We start from the raw sequence: 23,324 nt of genomic DNA, 5'->3' as shown, positions 1-23,324 counted from the left end.
AAAAAGTGCTTAAGAGAAAGATCCAGCACAAAGAAAGTGTCTCTTGACAAGATTGCTACCACCATCTTAGGTAACAAAACCAAGGAAAATAATTCATTAACTAAGATCACATTTTTTCAAACTAATACACTCTATCAGGTTGAAGCATGCAAGGAGAGACCACAAGATTATCTGCACGGCAAGACTGTTTCACACTAATTAGCAAGACCATCTGCTGTATGCTTATGTTCCTATGCATCTGTAATTCTTGGGCCAGCCTACTGTGGTTTCTTCGTGAGATAACAGGTGAAAGAGGTAACCTCCACTGCTCCAAAGCTCAGAATACAATAACAAGGATCATTCATTAGCTTTCCAGATACAACTATTTTTCAGCTGTGAAGTCAATGAATTTGTTGTAGATGCAGAGACCTATATTTTACATCCATGGGTGGCCTTGCACTCCTTTGGGCTTTACACAGGTGCTACAGAGCCTGAGCACAGATTCCTGCCCCATCATAAGAAGCCCCAGGAGGAAAAAGAGCTGAACAACTGCCTTAAGTAATTGAGAGCCTCACAGAATTTGAATCTGTTCACCTACACAACTAATGTGAAGTAATTTGGAAGACTGCTATTGCTGTGTGTAGCTCAACCATGCATCTGAATAGTCTTCCTGACAGACAGGAGTGGCTGCAGAAAGAGACAAACATCATCACTGAAAGAGGTGAGTCCCAGCCATGAGAAAGACCAAGTGACATGACACAGACTAAGTGAAGACAGCATTTCAAAAGCAGTACTTGAAAATTCTTGAGACAAGAGGGAGACAAGGAACATACTTCTAGTGGAATTGCAGTTTATTCTCACAGCCCTAAAGATAGTATCTCTGATGGTGAGTTATTAACTAACTAGGGAGAAAACCGCCTGCAAAATATAATAATTACCACTGGACCATTAAAAAATCCGCAAAAAAAATCCAAACAAGCAAACTTAGAAAAAGTGAAAAGGTTTCCTAGTCATATTCCCCTATTTTGATATGACCGAAGGGGGGAACAAAGCTTCCTATGATGGTGCTGACCTTTTTACACAAGTAAGAAATTTGGAATCCTGCATTTTATGTAACTAATAGAGACTGGGTCATAAAGACAGAAGAGAGTCACCACCTCAGCAAAGTCCACAAATAGACCCGGGCTACAAAATCACCAGAATTTGCTGTGATCTAAATGGCACTCTGAAGGAAGTACATTTGTCCCTAATGCTGCCTTGAGATTTGTTTTTCCTACCTGATGAAGACACTTTCTAGCTTTGTCATATTCACTTCTCAAACAGTAAGCACTTCCAAGGTTAAATAACATCATTGTTCGTGCAGACGTGACCGAACTGGGGTAGCACTGTGGGGTCTGCTTGCCAGCTGCAATAAAAAAAATTTTTTTTCTTACACTTTTGTTCCAAACTGGCCAAGTAAATTCTTGTATTCTGCTGAATACAGTGGCTGGTACTTACAAGATTCCATTGCCTCATTCTCTCCTTTGTCAGACCCTGCAAAGAAAAAAAAAGAAACACCAAACCACAAAACCCATCATGTTCTGTGAGCTTTTTTAAAGCTTATTACAAAATAATACAAAGATACAAATTTGTTCCTCTCTTCACAGTCTAACACTAAAGAGGGAAAACATATCAATCTGCTCAAGAGTTTATGTCACTTAAGACTTCCTATCTTCAATGTTGCAGTTTTAGATTTGCAGATGAGTACAGTGAAGTTTAAACTGCAGACATGTCACTGAAATCAGAGCTGTTGTAGACTTCATTATACAGATGGACTCTGAAGTATTTTTCTCTTAAAGAATACACATCCATCAAGAAAGCTAAGATATAGATTAACTAAATTCTCCCCACTTCTATCTCTCACTAAAGTAGATTTCACTGGTACTCCAAAGCCTGGTTTTGAGACTAAAAGGCTGGAAGAGACAGTATGAAGCCCAAATGTAACCATAACTGCACATTTCTTGAAAGCAGCTTTCTGAAGTTCCCTTCAAACAAGCCAGAATGCTACAACATACAGTTCTATTTACATTACAGAATTAACCACCTCATAAGAACAGGGAAAAGACACACCAAACACAAAGTAGGAACTAAAGCCAGGAAACTGAAAACTCACCAACAAAACCACAACCAACTCCCCACCCCAAACAACCTATGGTCTTAAAACAAAGTGTCTTAATCATCATGATATTTGTGTCTAGAAAGTTACAGCAGTAAGGCAGTTGAAAGCATAACCAGTTGTAATGAAGTGTGGATGCATTAACCTTGATCCTGCTCATTTGAAGAGATCCCAAGGGAAACATCAGTGACATTCTCAGGATTCAAGTGAGTGATAGCATCAGATATTCTGTCTAGAGAGATGAGAGCTTCTGCTGCATACAGATGCCCGAGAAACCTACAACAGCAAAGGGTTAGGTACAAATATCAGCACAGCAATCCCCACAGATTGTTATGCAAGATAAAATGAATGCAGTTTTTAACATGAGCACATGGAAACTATTACTTGAAACACTTGCATGGAAGTTAACTTGCTTATAAAATATTGTTATAATACCCAGTTCTACTATTTACTGCTTTTAGGCACTAAAGCTGTTAAAAAAAAAAAAATCTGCACCTCAGTAAAGAGAATCCATGCACAGGAATTGCCATTCCACATAGAAAGTATCTTGGTATGAGTTTATCTCAGAGAATTAAAAAAAGCCACCCCAGAACACAGATATATCTATAATTTAAAGTGTTAAATGACTTCTGATTCAATTAAAAAAGCCTATTTTCCTGAGACCAAGACATATGGCTCTTTGTCTTTGCGAAAAAACTGTCATTTAGCATTTCTTGCATTACATAATGGTAACATAAAATTATGTGTTACCTTGCAAACTCCTCAAAAATCTTGCTTGTACAATGACTGTGCAAAAAGATGAGCTCCTGCAGTAGTCTGAAGCGCAGGAGCCAATGAATTTAATTGGCATGGACCATTTTAAAAGTATGCTGTCAGCATACAAAAATAAGCAAAAGTTACCTTGCCTTCTACAAGTACATAACCAGTTTTGAAAAATATTACTACCTTAAAACCCCTGCTATATTTTACCCTGTGTATGACATATGTATTAAATGGACAAACAAGGTCAGAAGGATGGGGCTAAAGCTGCCTTTTTTGAATTTGTAGAGCTGTATGACAGCTGGTGGGTAGAAACAGAATAAGCTTTGAATATCCTTCAAAAAATACAGTGTCAAATGAGAGCTGAAGAAGAGAAACAGAAGAATGGAACCTATATAAGCAACGGTAGCAGGTGAAGTGACAGTCCTGCACACACAAGATCTGGTACCCAAGTGACTGAGCAAATCTTCCCCTCCAAGGCTGTAGTTTCATAGTGATCTTTCAACAGCATGCTGGTTTGGGCTGGTTTGCCTACTCCCAGCTGCACGTTCCTGCCCCTTGTGCTGTGCCAACACAAGCACGTGCAATCCCACAGTGAATCACGACAGAGACCTGATGGTCCTGCTGTGGCATGGGACCCAGAGCTGGAAAAATAGCAACAAAAGCAGCAATAGATTCTGAATTACATGGAATTCATACACAAAGAAGGGGATTCATGTTGCTGTGTGTCAATGGACATTCAGTCAGGGCTTCAACAAGAACAGGAGCAGGCCAAGCAATTCTTTGCATCAGATACAGAATTGGCAAGCAACTACAGACATTTGAAGCTTCAACTCAGAACTCTCCAGCAAAAAGAAGGGCTGAGAAAGAAGGAATTACCCCATCAGACTTACTTAAGAGACCCTGACAGCTTTGGTTGCTGAAGAAGTTTATCTGCGTGATTCAATGCCATAAGGTTATCCCCCAAAGCCAAAGCCACGTAAGCACTACATGCAAGTATTGAGCACCTGGAGGGAAACAGACAAAAAAAAGAAAAAAAAAAGGGAAGGGGAGAAAGACAATATGTTAAATGAAGAATTCTGTGATTCCAAAAGCAGCTGTTAAATTTTCTTTCTTGTTAAGTACTGAAGAAATAAATCACAAACTTTCAATAATCACTTTAAGAGTTAGTGTTCATTACCTATGGGTTCAATTGTTCTACAGTGTAAACCAAGGATCACCATGGTGTGCTAAATAAGATTTTGCAGTTTTGATCATAAATATCAGATTTAAAAAAAGATGGGACTTCACCATGTGTCATTTTTCTCATGGACAGTTTCCCTTTCTTATGCTCTTATTATTGTTTTGCCTTGGACTCTCATTTGTACTTCCCTGCCCTCACCTTCTGCTGCAGCAAAGGGTAGCAGATTTTTAGATGTCTGTAAGGCACAACCTACAGACACAGTAGCAATCAGTTAAGCTGTAACATATTTCACTCTTCTATTGTATAGTGTCTTCACAGAGGGAGACACTAAACACTGGAGAATTTGGTGTTTCCAGTTTTGTGTTCAACTGAGACCTGTAGCCCGGTGCTAAGATTCTGATTGATCCATGACATTTGTTGCTGTCACAGACTTTTTTGTCTTTCCAAAACCACAAAAATCGCTGCCAGTTCCTGTAACGAAATCTGAACTACTCACATTTTCCACCTTCAAACAATAACCCAACGTCAGGATGCGATCATTAGGCCAAGCTTCACACTTTGTAATAACTCCCCTCCTCCCCAAACACAGCACTTGGGGATATTTTCCACTTGGTAAAACATCATTCAGTGCAGGCTGCCTTGTCCTCAGGGCACAAGCCTCTGTCCACAACACCCTGCTGTGAGCAGGACTCTGTTCTTCTCCAGGGAGAACAAGTGGATCCTCTGAGTGGGGTCTCACGTTGGGAGCGATGGGAGGAGAGCCTTCGCCTCTCCCGCTGGTAGGCAGGCTATTATTATGCCAACCTTCTGGCAACTGTCAAGCCCACTTTCGGTCCAGCAGTAAGTCATGTAATTCGTGGCAGGACCTGGGGTGTCTTTATTCCCCTTTCCCAGGAGGCATGCTCCTTAATTATGCACAAGCAGGATAAGAAACTTCTCCAGTGTTTCTCCCTACCCCCCACTTCCTCTCCACTGTGCCCAGATGTCACATCAAATCTGAACACATACAAAAGCTTGAGAGAGGGAGAGGAAAGCTTCCCCAGCTCAAGTCCCAAACCTAAAATATTTCTGAAAGGTTGTGACTGGGGAAGGGGGATGGAACTGGGAAACAAAATCTCTGTAATAACAGCCTGCTTCTAACTAGCCTCTTTTTGTCTCTGCCTCAAGGAAGCACAGTGCAAATCAGCAGAGATGCTGAGTGTCACCAGCAAAATACTCTTAGACAAGTCAGGCCCTGCAGAGTGGGTTGCTACTGCCCTTTACATCAATGTGTTTTATATTTCCCACAACTTTGTTAAAGCCTATTTTTATTTCTGAAAGTGTAAATTCAATCACAAGACATGCTCCAATCACACCATAGACAAGTCCAGCAAAACTGAAACCTACTCCTCTGCTCTAGGGACTCATCACTGTTAAAGCTACATAAGAGCTGGCAAAATTCTTCAGCAACAGCCATCTGAAGAGGGAAATATCCAGGTTTTCTTCCCTGCAGTAATGTTCCTGCACACTTGGATCCATTGTTGAGTTGGCTGAACCAAATGCTCAGGAGAGCTGACAGCTAACCGGAGCAGAAGAATTGCACCACAAGGGAAAAGACAAACTAGTTTTTCACCCCGGTCAGGATTCTGACAAAACTCCACAGGTCGCCTTTGAGCACGGCAGACTTCCAGCATCACCGAGCCTCCGCATGCCCTAAATAAAACTGCCTTTGCAGTAGGAAAAAGAAAAATGTTTTTTTAAACTGCCAGATTATGTCAAACAGCCTCTTGTGTAGGTCTCGGCAACAAGATTTGTCAGCCCACACAGACTGCAAGTTTATGGAACCTGAACTCCACATCTGACTTGCCTTAGTTCTCAGGAAAAGGGTGAGCCAGAGCCAATCTAGTTCTTCAAAACTTACCAAAAATGACACTTATAAACCATGTGAGAACATCACTAAACTGAAGTAATTTCAAATACCTAACTAAGCACAACAGTGGATACAAACTATCTACTTGTTATGTTTCAACACAAACAAACAATAGAAAATGCTAAGAAATACAGAATGTAGACTGTGATTAGTCACTGGGGAAATCCAGCACCAGCAAAGGGGAGATGGGGAAGAATTACAGTGTCTGAGTGAGGAAGAAAAGTGTGAAACAGCTACAGGTGAAGATCATTGTAAGCTTTCAGTATTGTGACAGGGCCAAACAGACCACTGCAACCTTTAAAGGGAGAAATAAGGTGAAACTGGGAAGGTATGGAGAAGAGATAATGCATACTGGTGGGCAGTGGTAGTTCTTACAAACTTACCTGTAAAGTTATTAGCAATGTCAGTGATGCTCTTGGAATACCATATACAATACCAGGTATATATGCTTGGAAAATATAAGTAAGCAAATGAAATAAATAAAGGATAATGATGGACTTGAAATGGCCAATGGAAGAGTCAAAGAGAAGAAAAAAAGGGTCAAATTGGATCACATGCCTTATAGCAAGGGCTTACAGATCAAATCTATTCAAGACAAAGTGGGTGATCAAATGATTCCTTTATTTCCAGCTGCTTTGAAGGGTAAATTTAACGTTCTCACACAAAGACCTTCAATATAGGGAGAAAAAGATTACAAGAAGTCTGTTGCTATCCACCTTAACTTTTATAATAAAATCCAAAAAATTTTCCAAATGTAGCACTGTGGTCTACCACAACTCCTTTACTCTCAAAGTACCCTAACAGTGTTGGGTTGTTCTGGTGTGCTGAAACATACACAGGCTGAGAGCAGAACAGGGAGCTGGCTTCTTGGAGGATGAGAAGCAGCAAGGAGAAGAATTGTTTAGAAGAAACTCAGAAGAAAAATCTGGAGTTTCTACTTTGAATGCATAAATTCTTAGCAATGTTTGGTGTACTCAGACTTCTGCTTGTTACTTTTAAAACCCTGCAACTGAATTACTGCTTATTATGAGAACAGTCCACTCAACGAATTCAGGCACAAGTACCAGACAACACATATGACATGTAAACTTTTTCTAGATGATATTTTTAATTTTTTAAGAACTGTTCAGGGGTAAAGTTAACTCAGTCATTTTGAACTCTTACCAGGATGCACAACTTCACAAAATCATGAAAAAAGGGCACTTAAGTTGCCTGTTTCAGTTCTAGAAGCAATAGAGGTTTTTCAGTCCAGTGACTTAAGAGGGAAAAACTGAATTCAACAGACACTTATATTCCTTAGGATAATCCTTGACAATATCCAGAATTTTTTTCTTAATTTTCCCTGACTCAACAAGAATTTAAATTTTCTCACTTAGCTCCTTAGTGAGCAAGACTACGGGAACACTCTAACTATATACAATATATACATACAAGTCTACTATTTGAGTGTAACATATTTTGCTTTTCACAACTATCTTCAGAAATTTAGAAACAGTTTCAGCAGAATCACTTTCTAGGGATGTCAAGTCCTCAAAATTAAACCAAAAGCAAGTAGCGCAAAAAAATAAAATCAATGCTTTTCCTTTCCTTATATGATGTTCTTACATCAAGAAGTGTACTTCTTGCTAAACTGATAGGTTTTTTCTGATATGTTGTCAGACTTCATCAGTAGAAAACAAAAGCTGATTGTGAAAGAAAAGACTACGTATTAAAAAAAAAATAATCACAAAGTGACACCACGTAATTTTGACACATGGCAGCCACACTTTCAACAGTCAGGAGGAGAAAAAAAACCAAAACCAAAAAACCCACAAAACCCACAACCAACCTACATCACTGTTTTTTTAATCTAGCGCTTTCTATTTCGGGTAGCACACTTGCACCACTTCAGAGTAAATAATCAAGGTCTCAGTAGCATCTCCTCACAGATTCCTTCTAAGGTGCTTTTAAGTGAACACAAGTAGATTTGCTACACATAGGGAGCAAAGTAAAGGTTAAGCTGGTCATTATGAAATACAAGTTACCTGGAGCTAGGCTGGAACAGAGTGTTTACTCAAGAGTTCAACTGGGAAATTACTGTATGAAAACCACTATATAGAAACTTAAAACAAATTTCTTTTTTTCTTAACAGGTGCAAGCTTTATCCTAAGAGATTTTCAATGGGCTGGCAGCCACCTGGAATAATTAACACTGCCAGCAAATTATAATCTTGCTGTGGACAAGTAAAGAGGTTCCAGATAATGTCATGCTTATTTAGACACATGCACGTTACTCTGTTTGAAGAACACTATGACTGCTGAAAAAGTAGTTTGAGGATCTTTGAGAACACGAAAAAATCTACAGTCAAATTTTACCAATGTTGTTCCATGGTAAGAAAGTCAAATGTTGGGATAGAGGCATTTTTGTTTTCTATTTTATGCAAACTGCTGAAAGGAACACCATTCTCATTGGTTAAAGTAGCTATGCCACTTTCCACTTTCGTTTTTTTTCCCATCCAACAAGCATATAATGTGGGGAATGAATTCCAAACTAGCCTTATCATAGCTTCAAAGGGAAAAGGTACCATACAATACTTTCCATCCCCTTCCACCGATGACAACAGCCATTGTCAGGGTTTTAGTTTTGTTGTTTATGCAACTTGATATTAGTTTTGCCCAATATATAGCACCAAACTTCCAATAGTGGGATCAAACAGATTTATCTACCTCCTAAATTGAAATTCTGGATGGCTCCTACTTGTTTAGACTCAAAGCCCAGAAGAAAGGAAGCACACACATTTGAAAAGAGATTACGCTAACAGCTACAATTCAACGTGTCAAGTGCCTACAAAAAAAGCTGGGAATCACAGTTTAGGAGGAGCCTCATTTAGTGGTGAATATTATTTACTTGCCTTAAATTCTCTAATTCCTGTTTCTTCAAAGGCGAAGAAGGAGGAGCTGCAATGAATTTATCCCCTTCATGACTTTTATTGCTAGAATAAAAACAGTGTATTAATGATAAGGAATGACTTATTATAGTAATTAATTAAAAAATTCTCAATGTAAAAAGCATTGGTATTTATTCACTCCATTTAAAAGGACACAAATTCTGCAGCCTAAAATACAGAGAATTGAGGCAATGCAGAGACTGAGGTATGTGCTCTTATTCTAACCACTCTATTTGAGAAGGAAGAAGTGGGACATTTGCTAGAAAGAATTTGACTGACAGACCAAACAACCCACACCATTCTCCACAGCCTTGAGCTATTTTTGAAGTTCAGTGTAGGATAAGCATTTTTAACTGGAGGGACACAGAATTTGCTGCATTTGTAGCCTCTTTTCTTTCAGACTGGAAGAAAAGCAGTAAACTAGTTCTCTCTCTAGACATCTAAAAACTAGTTACATAAATATTCTAGAGAGATAACCCACAAAGTGCTACATCTTTAGACTTCTAGCTCCCTTTATTTTTATTTCAAAATGTCTTTTTTAAAAAATAAAATTCCAATTTCTTAAAATTATGCTTGGCTTTTTTGGGGGAGCACATATTCATTCTATTTTAAGGGTATGAAACTTCACTTTCCAATAAGCTGAAAGAACCTCCTGGAATGAGAATTGAAGAGATGGATAATAGCTGTACCTTGGCAGAGAGAGACACTAAGGTTTGGAAACTGATTTAAAAAAAATTCAGAACTGAAACTGAGTCTATCCACTTAATGAGAACTTTTTCATTGATGAGTTTTATATCTATCTATTGCAAACAGGTAAGATAATGCCAACTCAGACATTCAAACCAGACAGCAAAAAAACTCCAAGGAAATCTATACTCAGTACTGCTGTAGAGTATATACTTAATGCCTTTGCCAAAAATTAGATTAACCACTAAAAGTATTCACTGTTTTCTTGTGAATAAGAAAAGAATTTGCCTTAAGAGTTGGCCTGCTCAATTAGTGGGATTTGCTTCAAAACCATCCTGTTCAATTAGTGTGATTTTCTTCAAATGCCTTATATGTTTTACTGTTCTCTCACAGAGATTCCCTTGTCAGAAGAAACAAATCCTTAGAGAACCTTTCAGAATGTGACACACAAATTCAAGAACAGCCTCCTTTGTTGTGGATATTTTGCAATTGGCAGTGACCCCTGGGAGATATGAGGGAGTCCTTTCTTTAACTTTTTTTCAGTTGAAGAAGCATCTGGTTTTGAAAACAGAAGGTAGTAAAGGATCTTCCCATACAAGACATGTTTTCCTTTTTTCACTCCTACAAAAATAAACAAAAACCACCCCAACAAAAAACAAAAAAGGAGGTTTGTCTGAATGAGGGTCACCATTTTGTTTTCATCACTGCTCCTTAGTGAGCCCCATAAGCTTAAAACTGAAGTCACAGTTAAACAAGAGAAGTTTCATCTCAATAGGCTGCATACATACTTGCCAGGGGAAGTTAGTTCACAACCTCCAACCTCAGCAAGGAAAAAATAAAAAATTAAAAACACCACAAAAAGACCCCCAAACCCACCCACCCAACCAACCAAAGAAAAACCACCAAAAAATATTAAAAAACCAAAAAACCCAAAACCAACCAACCAAAAAAAAAATCCACAAAAACCCAAACAAAAAAAAAAAATCCACAAAAACCCAAACCAAAAAAAAAAAAAATCCACAAAAACTCAAACCAAACAAAAACCAAAACTCCCTACAACAACAACAAACCACAATCCCACCCAGACTTTCATAAATCATTGGTCACTTTAAAAAGATAAACTGTAACTGGGAAAATAAAGGGTTACAGAGAATAGCTTTCAAATACTGTTGTAGCAGTAACAGCCACTGACCCCCAGCCGTACTCTATGTCCAGGCAACTTCTGAATATATAAGGATGTGCTTTGTGCCTATGCAATACAGCATGTGTGCAGTAAATCCTGCCATGTGACAAATGGATTTTAACTTCTTAAAATTGATCTGTACTTGGGTCTGACAAAAACATTTTGTTTTTTCATTACTCTCTAAGTAGTTCAAGTTCTAACACACTTTCCAGATTAATTATTGTAGCACTTTCCCTTTCAAAATAGTCTGTAATGAAAGTGCAGACTATGCTCAAAGTTACTCTTCAAAAGGAAATCCAGAACGCATCAGGACTCATGCAAAAAATTAAGACATTTGCCTTTGACATACACTGTCTACAAGTCATATCTTCTGAAACTAAGGACAAAAAAAGGTTTTTCTTAAACTCTTTTTTTGTAAAATACGATTTATTAAACAATAGCTCCATGCTGCTTTCCTTCTTACCTTCTAAATCTCATTTCCCATTTTTAGTCTAAAACAAACACAACAAAGCATACTAGGGCTGATGAATGTCAAATCTGATCATGGGGAAATGTTTACAACTGAGCTGCTAGTCATTTATATATATATATTGAATCAAGTACATGGTGCACGTGCACACGCACACTAAATCACTGTAACATGTGAAACTTCACTTACAATTAGAGAAATACCAATATGCACAGCGGGAGGGTGTGGGAAAACATAACATTTGCAGCACAGAAAAAAAGATGGTCAGTGAAAAAAATAATTTCACTGTCTAATTTAATAAAGTTGTTAGGAATAGCTGGAATCAACTCAATATTTTATTCTTAAACTACCATACCAGCAATTGAACAATGAGCAGCTAAACAATTTCCTTAGAGAGGCCAACACTGCTAAGACAATTTACAAATATGTTATTTTTTTCTGCTAGCCAAACAGGATAAGTAGCAGACACAGACTGTCAGCCCAGAGTTACTCTGGACAAAAAAAAAAAAAAGGTTTATATCCAATTCGGTTTACCTGCATGCTTCACTGCTTTCACTGTTTTCTGCATTTCCCCCCAGTTGACTAGTAGTTTTAGATCCATTTTCCTGCTTTGGCTCCTGTTGATCTTCTGGCAGTAGCAGTAAGGCATTTCTTAGACAAATTGCTGCAAACTCCATACTGGCTACAGGTATTGCTGAGGACTGCCCATCACTTAAAGAGACACAGAAGTTTTAACCAGTAAGTAGCAATCCTACTAAATTAAAAGATAAAAGCAAAGCTCTGGAAATACCTGAATGCAGAGAAAACTTTATCCTAAAAATGTTAAATAATGTTTCAATATAACAAATTTAACTTATGAGGATGTACGTATCCTGTTATTTTTACATATTGAAAGCACAACACGATGCCCAAAGAGATTCAACCACGTAATTCTAAGAAGTTCTCTTGTTTTCCTTGATTTCACTTCCCGAAGTTTTATGGCAGAACAACTAGATTCTTCCTGCACTTTTGTAAAGTGGATTACTAAAAATAAAGATTTAAGTGAGAAAAAGAGGCCAGATTTAGTAAGCAGGAAACATAAATTTCAAATAACCAATTTCAAGCTTTAATGCTCCTCTTAGTTACAAGGAACACACAGTTAAGCCCTCTGCTGGCCATCACAGAGGAGGCACAAAATGATGTTTAAGTAGGGATTCACAATGCATTTTAGCACGCCTCTCTTCACTACATGAATGAACAGTTATTCTACAACACTTTTAAAACCTCTGATAAACAGATACATATCAAAGCTATAACAACAAAATAAATAACCCATGGAAAACATACTTACTTATAAACAACATTCTGTATGGACTGGGATGCTAGGACTATCTTACGGTGGTAGCCTTGACCCACTATAGATTGCACAATACCCTTTTTGCTGGGAAGACCTTTAGTCTCTTGCTCTGATGTCTAAAAGGAAAAAGGAAAATGAACTAAAATATCAAGGCTGTTGAATGAGAGGTTGACAAATAAGTGAAAGCTAGAAGACCTTGAACGCTGCTAAAATGTAAGAATTAATAATGGGTACAGTTTTAAATCTTAAGTACAATGAAAGATCAAGCACCTTCTATTGTCTTTGTGTTGCAGAGGGGTTTTACTGCACACAGTGTAAGCACAGATTAGTTCTGACAGCTTGTCTGATAGCCTACTGACCTAGTTTCTCCTCTGTTTTGAAAGCACAAAAACAATGAACCAAGTCATATTAAAAGAACTGACAGGATATCTAAAAAGAAATAATATGATCTGCCAAATAATATTCAGAATTGACACTGCAACGCTTGCCATCTTCTCTCCCTGCTTACACAGCATTGAAAACACTCTGCAAAAAAGCTGGTCTCAAACAGTTCCATGAGGAGCAAGAAGCTGAACAACAACACATGCAAAGATACATTAAATTAACTGGTTTAACAGATTTATGAGTATGTAGACATTCTGGGGGTCAAATGAACTTAAAAGACTCTAATTGTCAGTCCCAAGAATTATCTCTACACCATATTTACTGGGGTTTGTTTGGTTGCTTTAGGATGAGCCATCTTAACTTCACTGGTAAGCAGAATCAGTGATGAAGAGTCACAATTGTAAGGAAAAACTTATGCTAAATCTGCAATTTAAACAGCTATCACTTTTCAGAAAATTTATCAGAATCTATTGTGAAAAAGAATATTGAAACAATGGCATTTGATGTCAAATAAAAATACAGTGAGTTTGGATACAAAGTGCATATTTTAAAAAAGGTGTTTAAAATGCAGGCATTTAAGAGGGAATATTCTTCCATCTATATTTTATAAACGGAAATATTAAAATGGGTGAAAACTAGCTTCAGTGAAATTACTTTTCTACATGGTATTCAGAGCATAAATATGAATCCACACATATATAAAGGAATATTATTGCAAGAAATATTATTGCAAATTGAGTTACAAGGTCAAATTAAGCACAGTATTGACTTTAGAGATTCACTTGTCATGTTACAAATCTAATTTATAATTTAAAGACACTTCCTCATTGCCTATAATATTAACAGCATCCAAAGTTAATTTTTTTCTTCTGAGATCATGCATTTAGGAAACAACCAGTTGGTTTTGTGACATGAATTCAAGGCTCTCTGGTACACCACACAAGATCGTGACCATAGCAGGAAGAAAGCCTCAGGAGCCTGGCATAATCAACTGCTTTGGCTACTCTGCAGTAAACAGAGAAGTGCTCCATAATGATCTGTATTTCCCTTTTCCAGACTGCTAAACACTATCCTTGTGAAAGGAATCCTAGCATTGTTTTTTTTTTGCCACAAAACCTAAGCTAATCCACTCTTTCATACTCAGCTTTTCACTAGAGGTGATCACATGTGTCTTCTTTATCTATGTGTGACCTGTAGCCAGTAGGACAGATGCAGAAAACTGCAAAATGAGCATGAAGAAAGCTGTTCTTCCTGCATTCTGTGCTTTATAAAACTTGAGCAATCTGACTACAGCTAGCACATATACAATCAAAGTTAGCCCATTTTTGACCCCACACTCTTGAAACTTCAGTGCCGTGCCTGTGAAATGGGGGTATAAGCAAATCTCTATCAAGCTATAAAGTTATATCTTTCCTAAATTTTCTGAAATAGAGATACCAAAATAATGACTACCTTTGAAATTCCCAAGGGAAGAGTTACAAATTTTGTATTTGGAAGCATTGTGCATTTATTTACAGCACATTGTCAAAGAGACCACCCAGAGAAAGAAAACAGAATGCAGGGGGTGGGAGGAAAATAGAGTGATATAGGTATTTGTTCAATTTAGGTATTTGTTCAATTAATCCCACACATCCTGTGCAGTGAGTGAAATGGGCACACTGTGGAAATAACTGCATAGGATCATGCACTCACAGATTACAGCCTCACTCCCCTACACATAAGGGGTGAATTACAGTTTCACAGGGAATCAATTTCACAGATATATTATTTTAGTGCAGTTTTCTCTTCTAAGAGCAAACAATCCTGTCCCCACTTCTCTGAATTTTAACATATGGGTTTATCCTAAATAGACTTGAAACCAAGATGCCCCAGAGGACATGCAATACGCTGCCATCAGCAGGTTTCCACCAACTTTGCCTGCAGAAGAAGGTGAAGTCTCAGCAGTTAAGACATTCAGTTCCCCATCAGCTGTGATCACAAGAGCTTCAGGATGGAGAAGGCTGATCACCGTTCCCTAAGACTATGCCACTCTAGTGGCAAATGAGTGAGGAAACGTTGAAACTTTAGATGAGCTTTGGCTGCATGAAGAGAAGACTACATGCAAAGATTTCCCTCCACCTGTTGCAGCTTCAGATTAAACATGCAAAACGCATATACACAAAAAATAATAAATCTGGACTTACACAGAGGTGTTGCAATATTAGGCCTTTAAAATGCATAGCTTAACTCTAGGTATCAATTCTACCCATGACCACATGCCATTTTTTTAAAAGAAGTTTGCAAAGCTACTTACCCCTTTATTGGCAGCAATGCAGCATTCTGCTATTCTCAGCCACAGACGAGGGTTTGAGTGATATACCTGGACTGCCTCAATCAGGCACTCAAAGGCAGCTAAGGGCCTCCCAATATGCAAGAGTTGAATTCCGCAATTATAGAGCAACTCATACCGTTTGTTAGTCAGGAGTGTACACATGGGTCTCCCCGAAAATTTTTTACCTGCAGAAAAGGATTACATCATATTGGATGTGCAACTCAGCAGAGCAGAAAATATAACTCCAAGAGGAAGAGGGAAACTGTGGGAAACACCCCAAAATTACCAAAAACCCCTTTCATTGCAGAAATTCACCAGGCTCCCTCTGCAAACACATTTCTTTCACATCAAAACTGGTGTCAAAGATAAATTAATTGTATCCTTAATAAAGACTGAATTACATTCAATGCTAACCACGAATGTTCCTTGTCACTCAAGATAAATATTACACAATAATACTGAATCCCAGATATGTGAGAATACACATCTTTGTTATTCATAGAAATTCCAGAAGAAAACCACTTTGCTGCTAACAAGCATGAAATGTTTTCTGTCTTCACACTGATACCTAAGGCTGCACTTAGGTCCAGGGGAGGAACAAGAAAAACAGTGAAATGCATGATAGTAAGCAGATTTTAAAGAAAACAAGAAATGAAAAAAGTTATAACTTGATCATGAAATGATGAAGACTGAGTGATGAGGCCCTCTATAGTCAGATGGGAGCGGCCTCACATTCACACGCCCTGGTTCTGCTATCTGTTGAAAGAACAACACAGCCGGGTATGAACTGGGGAACCGTGAAGACGATCAGAGGGCTGGAGCACCTCTCCTATGAGACAGGATGAGAGAGCTGGGGTTGTTCAGCCTGGGGAAAAGAAGGCTGAACAAGGGAAGAGCCTTCAGTACCTAAAAGGGGCTTCAAGAAAGCTTGAGAGGGGCTTCTTACAATGACATGGAGTGATAGGACAAGGGGGAATGCCTTTAAACTGACAAGAGGGTAGGTTTAGATTAGATATTAAGAAGAAATTCTTTACTGTGAGAGTGGTGAAACACTGTAACAGGTTGCTCAGAGAAGCTGTGGACGTCTCATCTTTGGAAGTGCTCAAGGCCAGGTTGGATGGAGTTCTGAGCAACCTGGTCTAGTGGAAGGTATCCCTTCCCATGGCAGGGAGGTTGGAACTACATGTTCTTTAAGAAACCTTTCAACCCAAACCATTTTATGATTTTATGAAATCATTTACTTGGAAAAAAACCCCCAAACTTAAGTATTATTAATCAAAGCAAGAAAACTTATTATGTTTATTTTCTTGCTTTTGTATCCTTACAACGAAAGTTGATGGATAAAAGCACCCATAAAACTAAACAATAGATAAACGTCTCATACAAGTAGGAAACTGTTCAGTAGGAAAGTTTGAGAAATACATCATCTTCCAAATGCTAATTTAACAGTATTATACTCCACATTTTCTATATCCTCCATGGTAAAAAAACCCCAAACAACAAAACACAACAAAACCCCACTCATCCTTCATGCCCTGATGATTCTACCCAGTCAGTAGTACTACAAATAACCTATACAAAATATGTCACAAAAACTTTATTTTGTAATTCCTCCCTAACTTATTGTCAAAGTCTACAAATGAGGGACGTAGTTGTCCCAGCCCCTCCAAGGTACATCAAGGAAAACAGGAAAAAACAAAAGAACATATTTCATTATCATCATCATCATGTATTTCTGGAAATTGCAACTATATTCTGAAATCAAGTTATCATCAAAATTCTCACCCTACCGTCTTCCACAAAGAGATGGAACACAAATTTTGCTGATAACTACTGAAACCTTCTACCCTCTATTTTCTTGATTCACCCACCCCTCTTCCACCACTTATTATAATCTCTTCCTTACCTGGATCTGAGCTGCCTGTTCCCAGCTGTGCACACGCATTATCATTTTCTTGCAAAGCTTTTTTAAAGTAAAAAATTCCTAAATTGTGCTTTCCCATTGCAAAGTGGATGCAGCCAAGATTGTTCCAGAACATACACCTTAGGCATTCACCTGGGAGAACAAGCAAAGACCATTTCCAGAAACTGAAAATTGTTGCTGAGCCCATGAAATGCTCCAACCACTCTCTCATGGGTCAGCATATTATGGCAGTCTATTAAACATATTCTTCAGTGAGATGCTCATGGATTAAGGAATTATGTCCTAGTGTCACATCAGCTTTAATAACATACATTTCTGCACACCATCTAGTTCTCTTGGAGAGTTGACCTCTATGTAGGCAGTCACAGACTTCCAGATCTTGTGCACCATATTCTAGGAGAGCCAGATATAAAGCCAGTTTGACAGACTGCAAGTTGAAGTGAATTCATCTGGAGGTTTCCATAGAAATTAGCAAGGAAGCACCTCAACTTTTCTAACAGATGACTCTTGTAAAAGCAAAATTCTCAACTAAAGTTACCTGCCTAAGTTTTATAAAACAAACAAATAAGCCAACCCAACCACACAAGCAGGAAATACACTCTTTCTAAATATATCACGTTCAGGTAACACTGTAAAAGGTTCCTTCTAAATAATAAAGGACAAAAATTTAAACTTTAAACTTATTTGCTGGTAACAACCTTTGAAGGGTTACCATTCATAATGAAGAAATAAAGAAAAAAACTCACCCTAAAAATCCAAATAACCAAGAAACAAATCATGAACAAATTCAACAAATGTTATTTTAGCCAAAACATAGGAAGACTATTAAGTGAACATTCTACTGTGTAAATAGGCATTATGGCAAATTTTTTGAATGTTTTCTATGAAACTTATCTGTAAAATACAGAAGTTTAAACAATTTACTGAGAGGGTCAACTCAAACTTCTATCATCTAACAGTAACTTATGCAGCAATACCTACTAGGTAAAAAAAAGTCCTACAGGACAAGAAATTAGTAGTACTATCACAAAAACAGCATTGAACAAAGTAGCAAAGAAATTCAGTTAGTTTTACAGCACAAGCACTTTTTTAAATCCTAGCTCTTTACTGACCCAAGACAGTTTTCTCTCTGTATTTTTCAACTGAAGTTTTAAACTGTCAATTAAATCTCAAATAAATTTAAGTACTGTATACAGTGAGTGTATATATACAGAGGATATACTTATAGTATACAAATAACTTTGATGTCCAAAAAGTTACACGTTTACATGTTGTTCTGTTTCTGAGCATGTCCACATATACTTTCTAGAGATAAAAGTAATTTAAAATCACATAAAATAGAAGCCAAACCTTAACACTCCATGAAACATTTCCCCCACAATCATCATTACAACTGCTACAGTCTCCTCTCCAAGTACAATCTGAGATCTCAATTCTAGATCTAGTAAGTTGCCTTTTGTTTCATTTCTTGATTTAGAGACTCAGTTATGAGCCTTGCAAATATTACACCTTCACAAATCCATTTTCATAGACAATCACAGCATTGTCTACAAGAACATTCAGTGAAAAACACCACAGTGTTAAAAACATATCCAGCATATAAACTCATGACATTCAGGGCCTTCTCAATTAAGTAATCTATTAATGATTGAATTCAATATCAACAAGTAGTCCTATTATACTACACATTTAAGTACTTGCAGGATAAAGGGTTTCTATTTTACCTGTTTTCATGAAGCCTGGATGTTCAGCAATGTTTGCACTGTTTAAAAGTTTGACAGCTTTACGATAATTGCCTCTCAAATATTCAAAATTGCTCTTAAGAAAAAGAGAAGGAGCTGACTGTGAAGGAGAAAACAACAGTTAGTCCTCTTTTGGTTTATGGTTTCTACTGCTAGTGTTAAATCACTTCACAAACAGCTTGCCTCTGCTGCCATTTTAAAAATAAATGGGCTTAGGCCCAATTACTTTCAAGAAGTAGCATTTCTTTGTTGAACACATGATTAACAGTCACCTCTGAATCACCAAACTATGTATTACTCTTTATGACTGCTCTCAAACCCAGTGTTGTTCTACAGAACTCTGTTATGGCAATGGCTAAGTGCAGAGGATCTCCAGACTTTCTTCCACCTGTATTCCTCCCCACACTTCCCTCCCTGCAATTACTCCTGGACTGTAATCTTCCTGGTCTGCCAACAGAGACCTCATGATCCAGAAGGATTTCTGTTAAACTAGCAGTTGTTGAAACTGGGAACAAAAAGGAAGTGTTTTCTGTGTATGCCAGAATTAATCTTCTATGAACTGGTTTAAATCACCGATGACATCAAAGTTTGTAATAACCATAACATCTGTAGTAAACTAAAACCTGTTTTGTGCTGTTTCAGTTAAAAAGCAAGCTGAACCTGTTCATTATACACTATTTCACTGTTATTTTTGTATCGCAAACAACACAGGATATTTTTTAGCAATTGAAAACAGCTCAAATAAGAAAATTCTACATTAATTACACTTGTAAAAAGAGATTACAAACCAAACTCACTACATAAAGCATTGCTTCAGACATCTACCCTCAATAAGACTTTTTTTTGGTAAAGAACATTAGCAAATTCAGTTTTAAGATAGAGAACAGATCTAGATGTGAAAAACGATAGTCTTAAGAATACTTACATTCCCAGCTGTATTCATAACAGACTTGATTTCCCTTTTGCATGCTTTTAGTGACTTCATTTGGATATAGGCTCTCACCTTATACTATTAAAAAATGAAATTTGTTAAATAATATATAATAACTTGTGCAGTTTGCAAGATGACCTGTATCTAGGGATTTACTATGGAATATTTCATATACAATTTTGGGTAGTAAAAAGCTGTTTAAAAAGTCTTCATAAAAAAAATTCTATTCAGACTTTAAACAACACATTTATAGGCCTTGTATTTACAATAAGCAGATGAACATTTTGTTCACTGCTCAACGGCTACTCTATATTCAAACACAGATACCAGCACTTAAAATGACAAACTAATTAAAATAATCTAACCTCTTAAACCCCAGACATTTATCTACTAAACTGAAAGTACCAGTAAGTGAATGCTGATAGAGAAGCATTCTGTTCCTTCAGATGTTTTCCAACGGGACAGTACAATGAAATAAAATGTCAGCTGATTTAGACTGTTGGAGGTCTAACAGATACAAAATCAGTGCAGCCAACCACAGTTTAAAGAAATTTTCATAAACTGCAGGGACTGAAATGGGGGAAGGGGTTGTGTGTTAGGCCAGTTTTTCCTGTACATGGATCTTACAAAACGGAAGAATTAGATAAATTCATTCCTTTGTTTTACAACAAGGATAGACAGGGTATCACAATTCATGCTGAACTAGATCTGGAAATGGGACTTCACGTTAAAAAAAAAAACCCTTGAAGTAATGTTCTTGTATAAATAATATACAGACACTAACCTGATGTATCTTAGACTTAGCAACTTCTATCAAAGCTCCACTTTCAGCTTTTTGATTCGAAGAATCTTTATTTGTATTATTACCTGACTGTCAAACAAAAAAATGGAACTGTTACTGTTAGTCACCTTTTAATTTCAGTTGACAGATTCAACTCACACAAAGAAAAATATGTATTTAATAGTATTTCACAGTACTTAACGTCAAAATATACACACACCACCAAAAATTGTAACTTGAGCTTAACAATCAAAATCCACAAACAACCACACCAGTCTATGAAGAGTAGAATTCTATATTAACATTAGTGTTACATTACATTGCTCGGCAGCTGAGAAGAACTCTTTTACCCAGAAGAATGATTTGCACATTCTAGAGTACCTCTCTAATATTTCCTTTAGTAGAATTACTATATACTTAAAATATTTTATCTTAAGTGTGACATTCCATCAACAGGAAAAGACTGAAGTGTCCCTTTTTCACTTCCAAGTCACTACTGAGTCTACTGATTTTTCCAAAAGACACATAAAAGATTTCACTTGAAAGTATGCCTCACACTTTCAGATACTGTGCAAGAGAGATACTTGATTTCCCATCCCATGCTACATAGTTGCAATGCCTCTCTGACATGATCCCTTCCCTCTAAAATTTAGGGTCTCATATGGTCATAATCCAAGACAAACAAGGAAAACCATGTATATTTGACCCTGAAGACAGCTGTCTTTCCAATGCCTGTCTCTGACTCAAAGACATCTTAGCTCCCTCAGTGTAAGAGAAAAGGGTGAAAGAGAAGGAATAAACAACTGCTGTACATAATTAACTCAGTTATCAACAGGTCTCAGTTGGTGTCTAAAGCTACAGATGATCTACCAGTTTTAAAATTCAAAAGTATTTTAAAAGACTAAATTTGGACTGAGTTAAAGCATACTTCTGATAAAGTTTTAGTGGCATTCATATGATTTTAAGCTTACCTCATTTTTTCCATTCTTGCTGTTATTGTTGCCCTGTGAAATCATTTTTTCCAGAACAGCAAGCAGATGCAAGGCTTTCTCAGCTTGGTAAGTTAACAGGTATAAGTCTACAAGCAAGAAGCACACAGCCTGGGCAAACTTCTCTTCTGTATAAAGCAAAGAAGTAAAAATGATTTTACAGCTCTAATATTAATCCTTCCAAACATGACTAAGAAAAAAAAAAATTACCACAAAGTGCATTTATGCAACATTATGAGAAAAATCAATATATTACATAAGAAAAAAAAATGCAGCCATCTAAATAAATATATATAGTGAAACACACAGATAGGTACATATACTGAAAACAAAGCTCATTCATTCAAATGGCATCAGCATAGAAGCACAGACTAAAGACAGCTTAACAAGTATTTCATGTTCACAGATTCTGAGAATTGATCTAGGCAGATCACCACCAAAGATGCAGCATCTAAATAGAGAGAGTCACATGAAAATGCAGAATCCCACAGAATTTGAAAAGATTCTGTACAAATATATCTGACTTCAACAGAGTAAGTCCCAATTATGCATGCTGAAAACTGTGAGGAACTGAAGGAGAAACACAGTAGCATTTACTTAATTTATTGATACACGCACACATTCTTCAGCCTTCTCAATTCTAAAATTCAACAGGGATTATGAAGTTATTTCATACAAGTATGGCAATTCCACTACACAAAGTGTCATAGCTCATAAAAGCTGCAGACTTTATATATATTCACATATGAGCACATAATTATGTATGACCTAGTGCAGGTATTTAAAAATGTGAGTCCCTTGAAAAATAGACATCAACCCACAATGACTCAAAATACCAGATTTAAAATAATTTCACTAGTTTGTACATATCATTTACATAAATACCTTTTCAAGTTGCAAAAAATCCATTTCAGTTTCCTTATACTTGTCTGCTAAATGTCTCTGAAGTACCTTCCCCCTAAATTTGGTTGTAGTCCTTGATATAAGTAAAACATTCTTCATTCCAAACCCTATCTACTTTTTTAAAAGCATATTAGGCAAATAAAAAAAAAATACACTTGTCTGACAGTGAGAAAGACTGAATCATCTTTCTGTAGTTATTGTGTGAACAAAGATCTTCTTTCTGTCTACATACCAAAAGGCTCTATAAACTGGTACAGCTTCTCCCCAACTGATATAGCTTCAGTATACTGACGCAGATGATACAGAATAACAGCTTGATTGTAGTACAGCATACTGTTTTCAACATCATCCAAACCATCCATTTCTTCAACAACAGAGTGAACCTGAAAAAAACCCATTCATTTCACCATAAACTTTCAGTACCTATGATTTTAAATCCAAAACTACGAATTTCTTTAAAGATACGTAAGAGTTATAATCTAATAAACTTTATTGTTGTTGCACATAAACCCAGTAAAAAAATATACAATCAAATAGAAAGCTGTCAACTGAGTAGTAAAATAATATTTTCACTTTTTTATTATTTCACAAACTATTCCAGGCTAAGGAACTTTCTATTGAAAGAACACAGCAGGTCTTTCTACTGTTATAACCTCATATCAATTGCAACAATAACTAAAAACATAACTACCAGAAATGTTATAAAAGATTAAACTGACTCAAATGTTTAAAAGTAACGTTACTTTCTTATTCTTTTATTAAATCCAAAGGAC

At 36.9% G+C, this 23,324-nt stretch overlaps 1 protein-coding gene across 3 annotated transcripts in view; it reads right to left on the bottom strand.

Moving 5' to 3' along the window:
* Positions 1 to 23,324, bottom strand: part of CNOT10 (CCR4-NOT transcription complex subunit 10) — a 33,843-nt gene that overhangs the window by 1,739 nt on the left and 8,780 nt on the right. For 2 of the 3 annotated variants that reach the window (XM_027639136.1, XM_027639135.1), the window contains exons 5-18: positions 22,784 to 22,934; positions 21,631 to 21,776; positions 20,663 to 20,749; positions 19,873 to 19,956; positions 18,930 to 19,047; positions 17,188 to 17,337; positions 15,264 to 15,466; positions 12,581 to 12,702; positions 11,785 to 11,961; positions 8,876 to 8,956; positions 3,787 to 3,900; positions 2,280 to 2,410; positions 1,477 to 1,512; positions 7 to 1,384 (exon numbers count right to left, since the gene is read on the bottom strand). In XM_027639136.1, the coding sequence (XP_027494937.1) occupies positions 1,173 to 1,384; positions 1,477 to 1,512; positions 2,280 to 2,410; positions 3,787 to 3,900; positions 8,876 to 8,956; positions 11,785 to 11,961; positions 12,581 to 12,702; positions 15,264 to 15,466; positions 17,188 to 17,337; positions 18,930 to 19,047; positions 19,873 to 19,956; positions 20,663 to 20,749; positions 21,631 to 21,776; positions 22,784 to 22,934 (1,812 nt within the window). In that variant the 3' untranslated portion in view covers positions 7 to 1,172. Of the gene's footprint in view, positions 1 to 6; positions 1,385 to 1,476; positions 1,513 to 2,279; positions 2,411 to 3,786; positions 3,901 to 8,875; positions 8,957 to 11,784; positions 11,962 to 12,580; positions 12,703 to 15,263; positions 15,467 to 17,187; positions 17,338 to 18,929; positions 19,048 to 19,872; positions 19,957 to 20,662; positions 20,750 to 21,630; positions 21,777 to 22,783; positions 22,935 to 23,324 lie in introns of those variants that run through there. The other variant, XM_027639137.1, reaches the window with a different exon arrangement.

This window comes from Corapipo altera, unplaced genomic scaffold (genome assembly GCF_003945725.1).
Source record: "Corapipo altera isolate COAL_440 unplaced genomic scaffold, ASM394572v1 44, whole genome shotgun sequence".
NCBI lineage: Eukaryota > Metazoa > Chordata > Aves > Passeriformes > Pipridae > Corapipo > Corapipo altera.
This window is presented reverse-complemented; position numbering and strand designations above follow the sequence as displayed.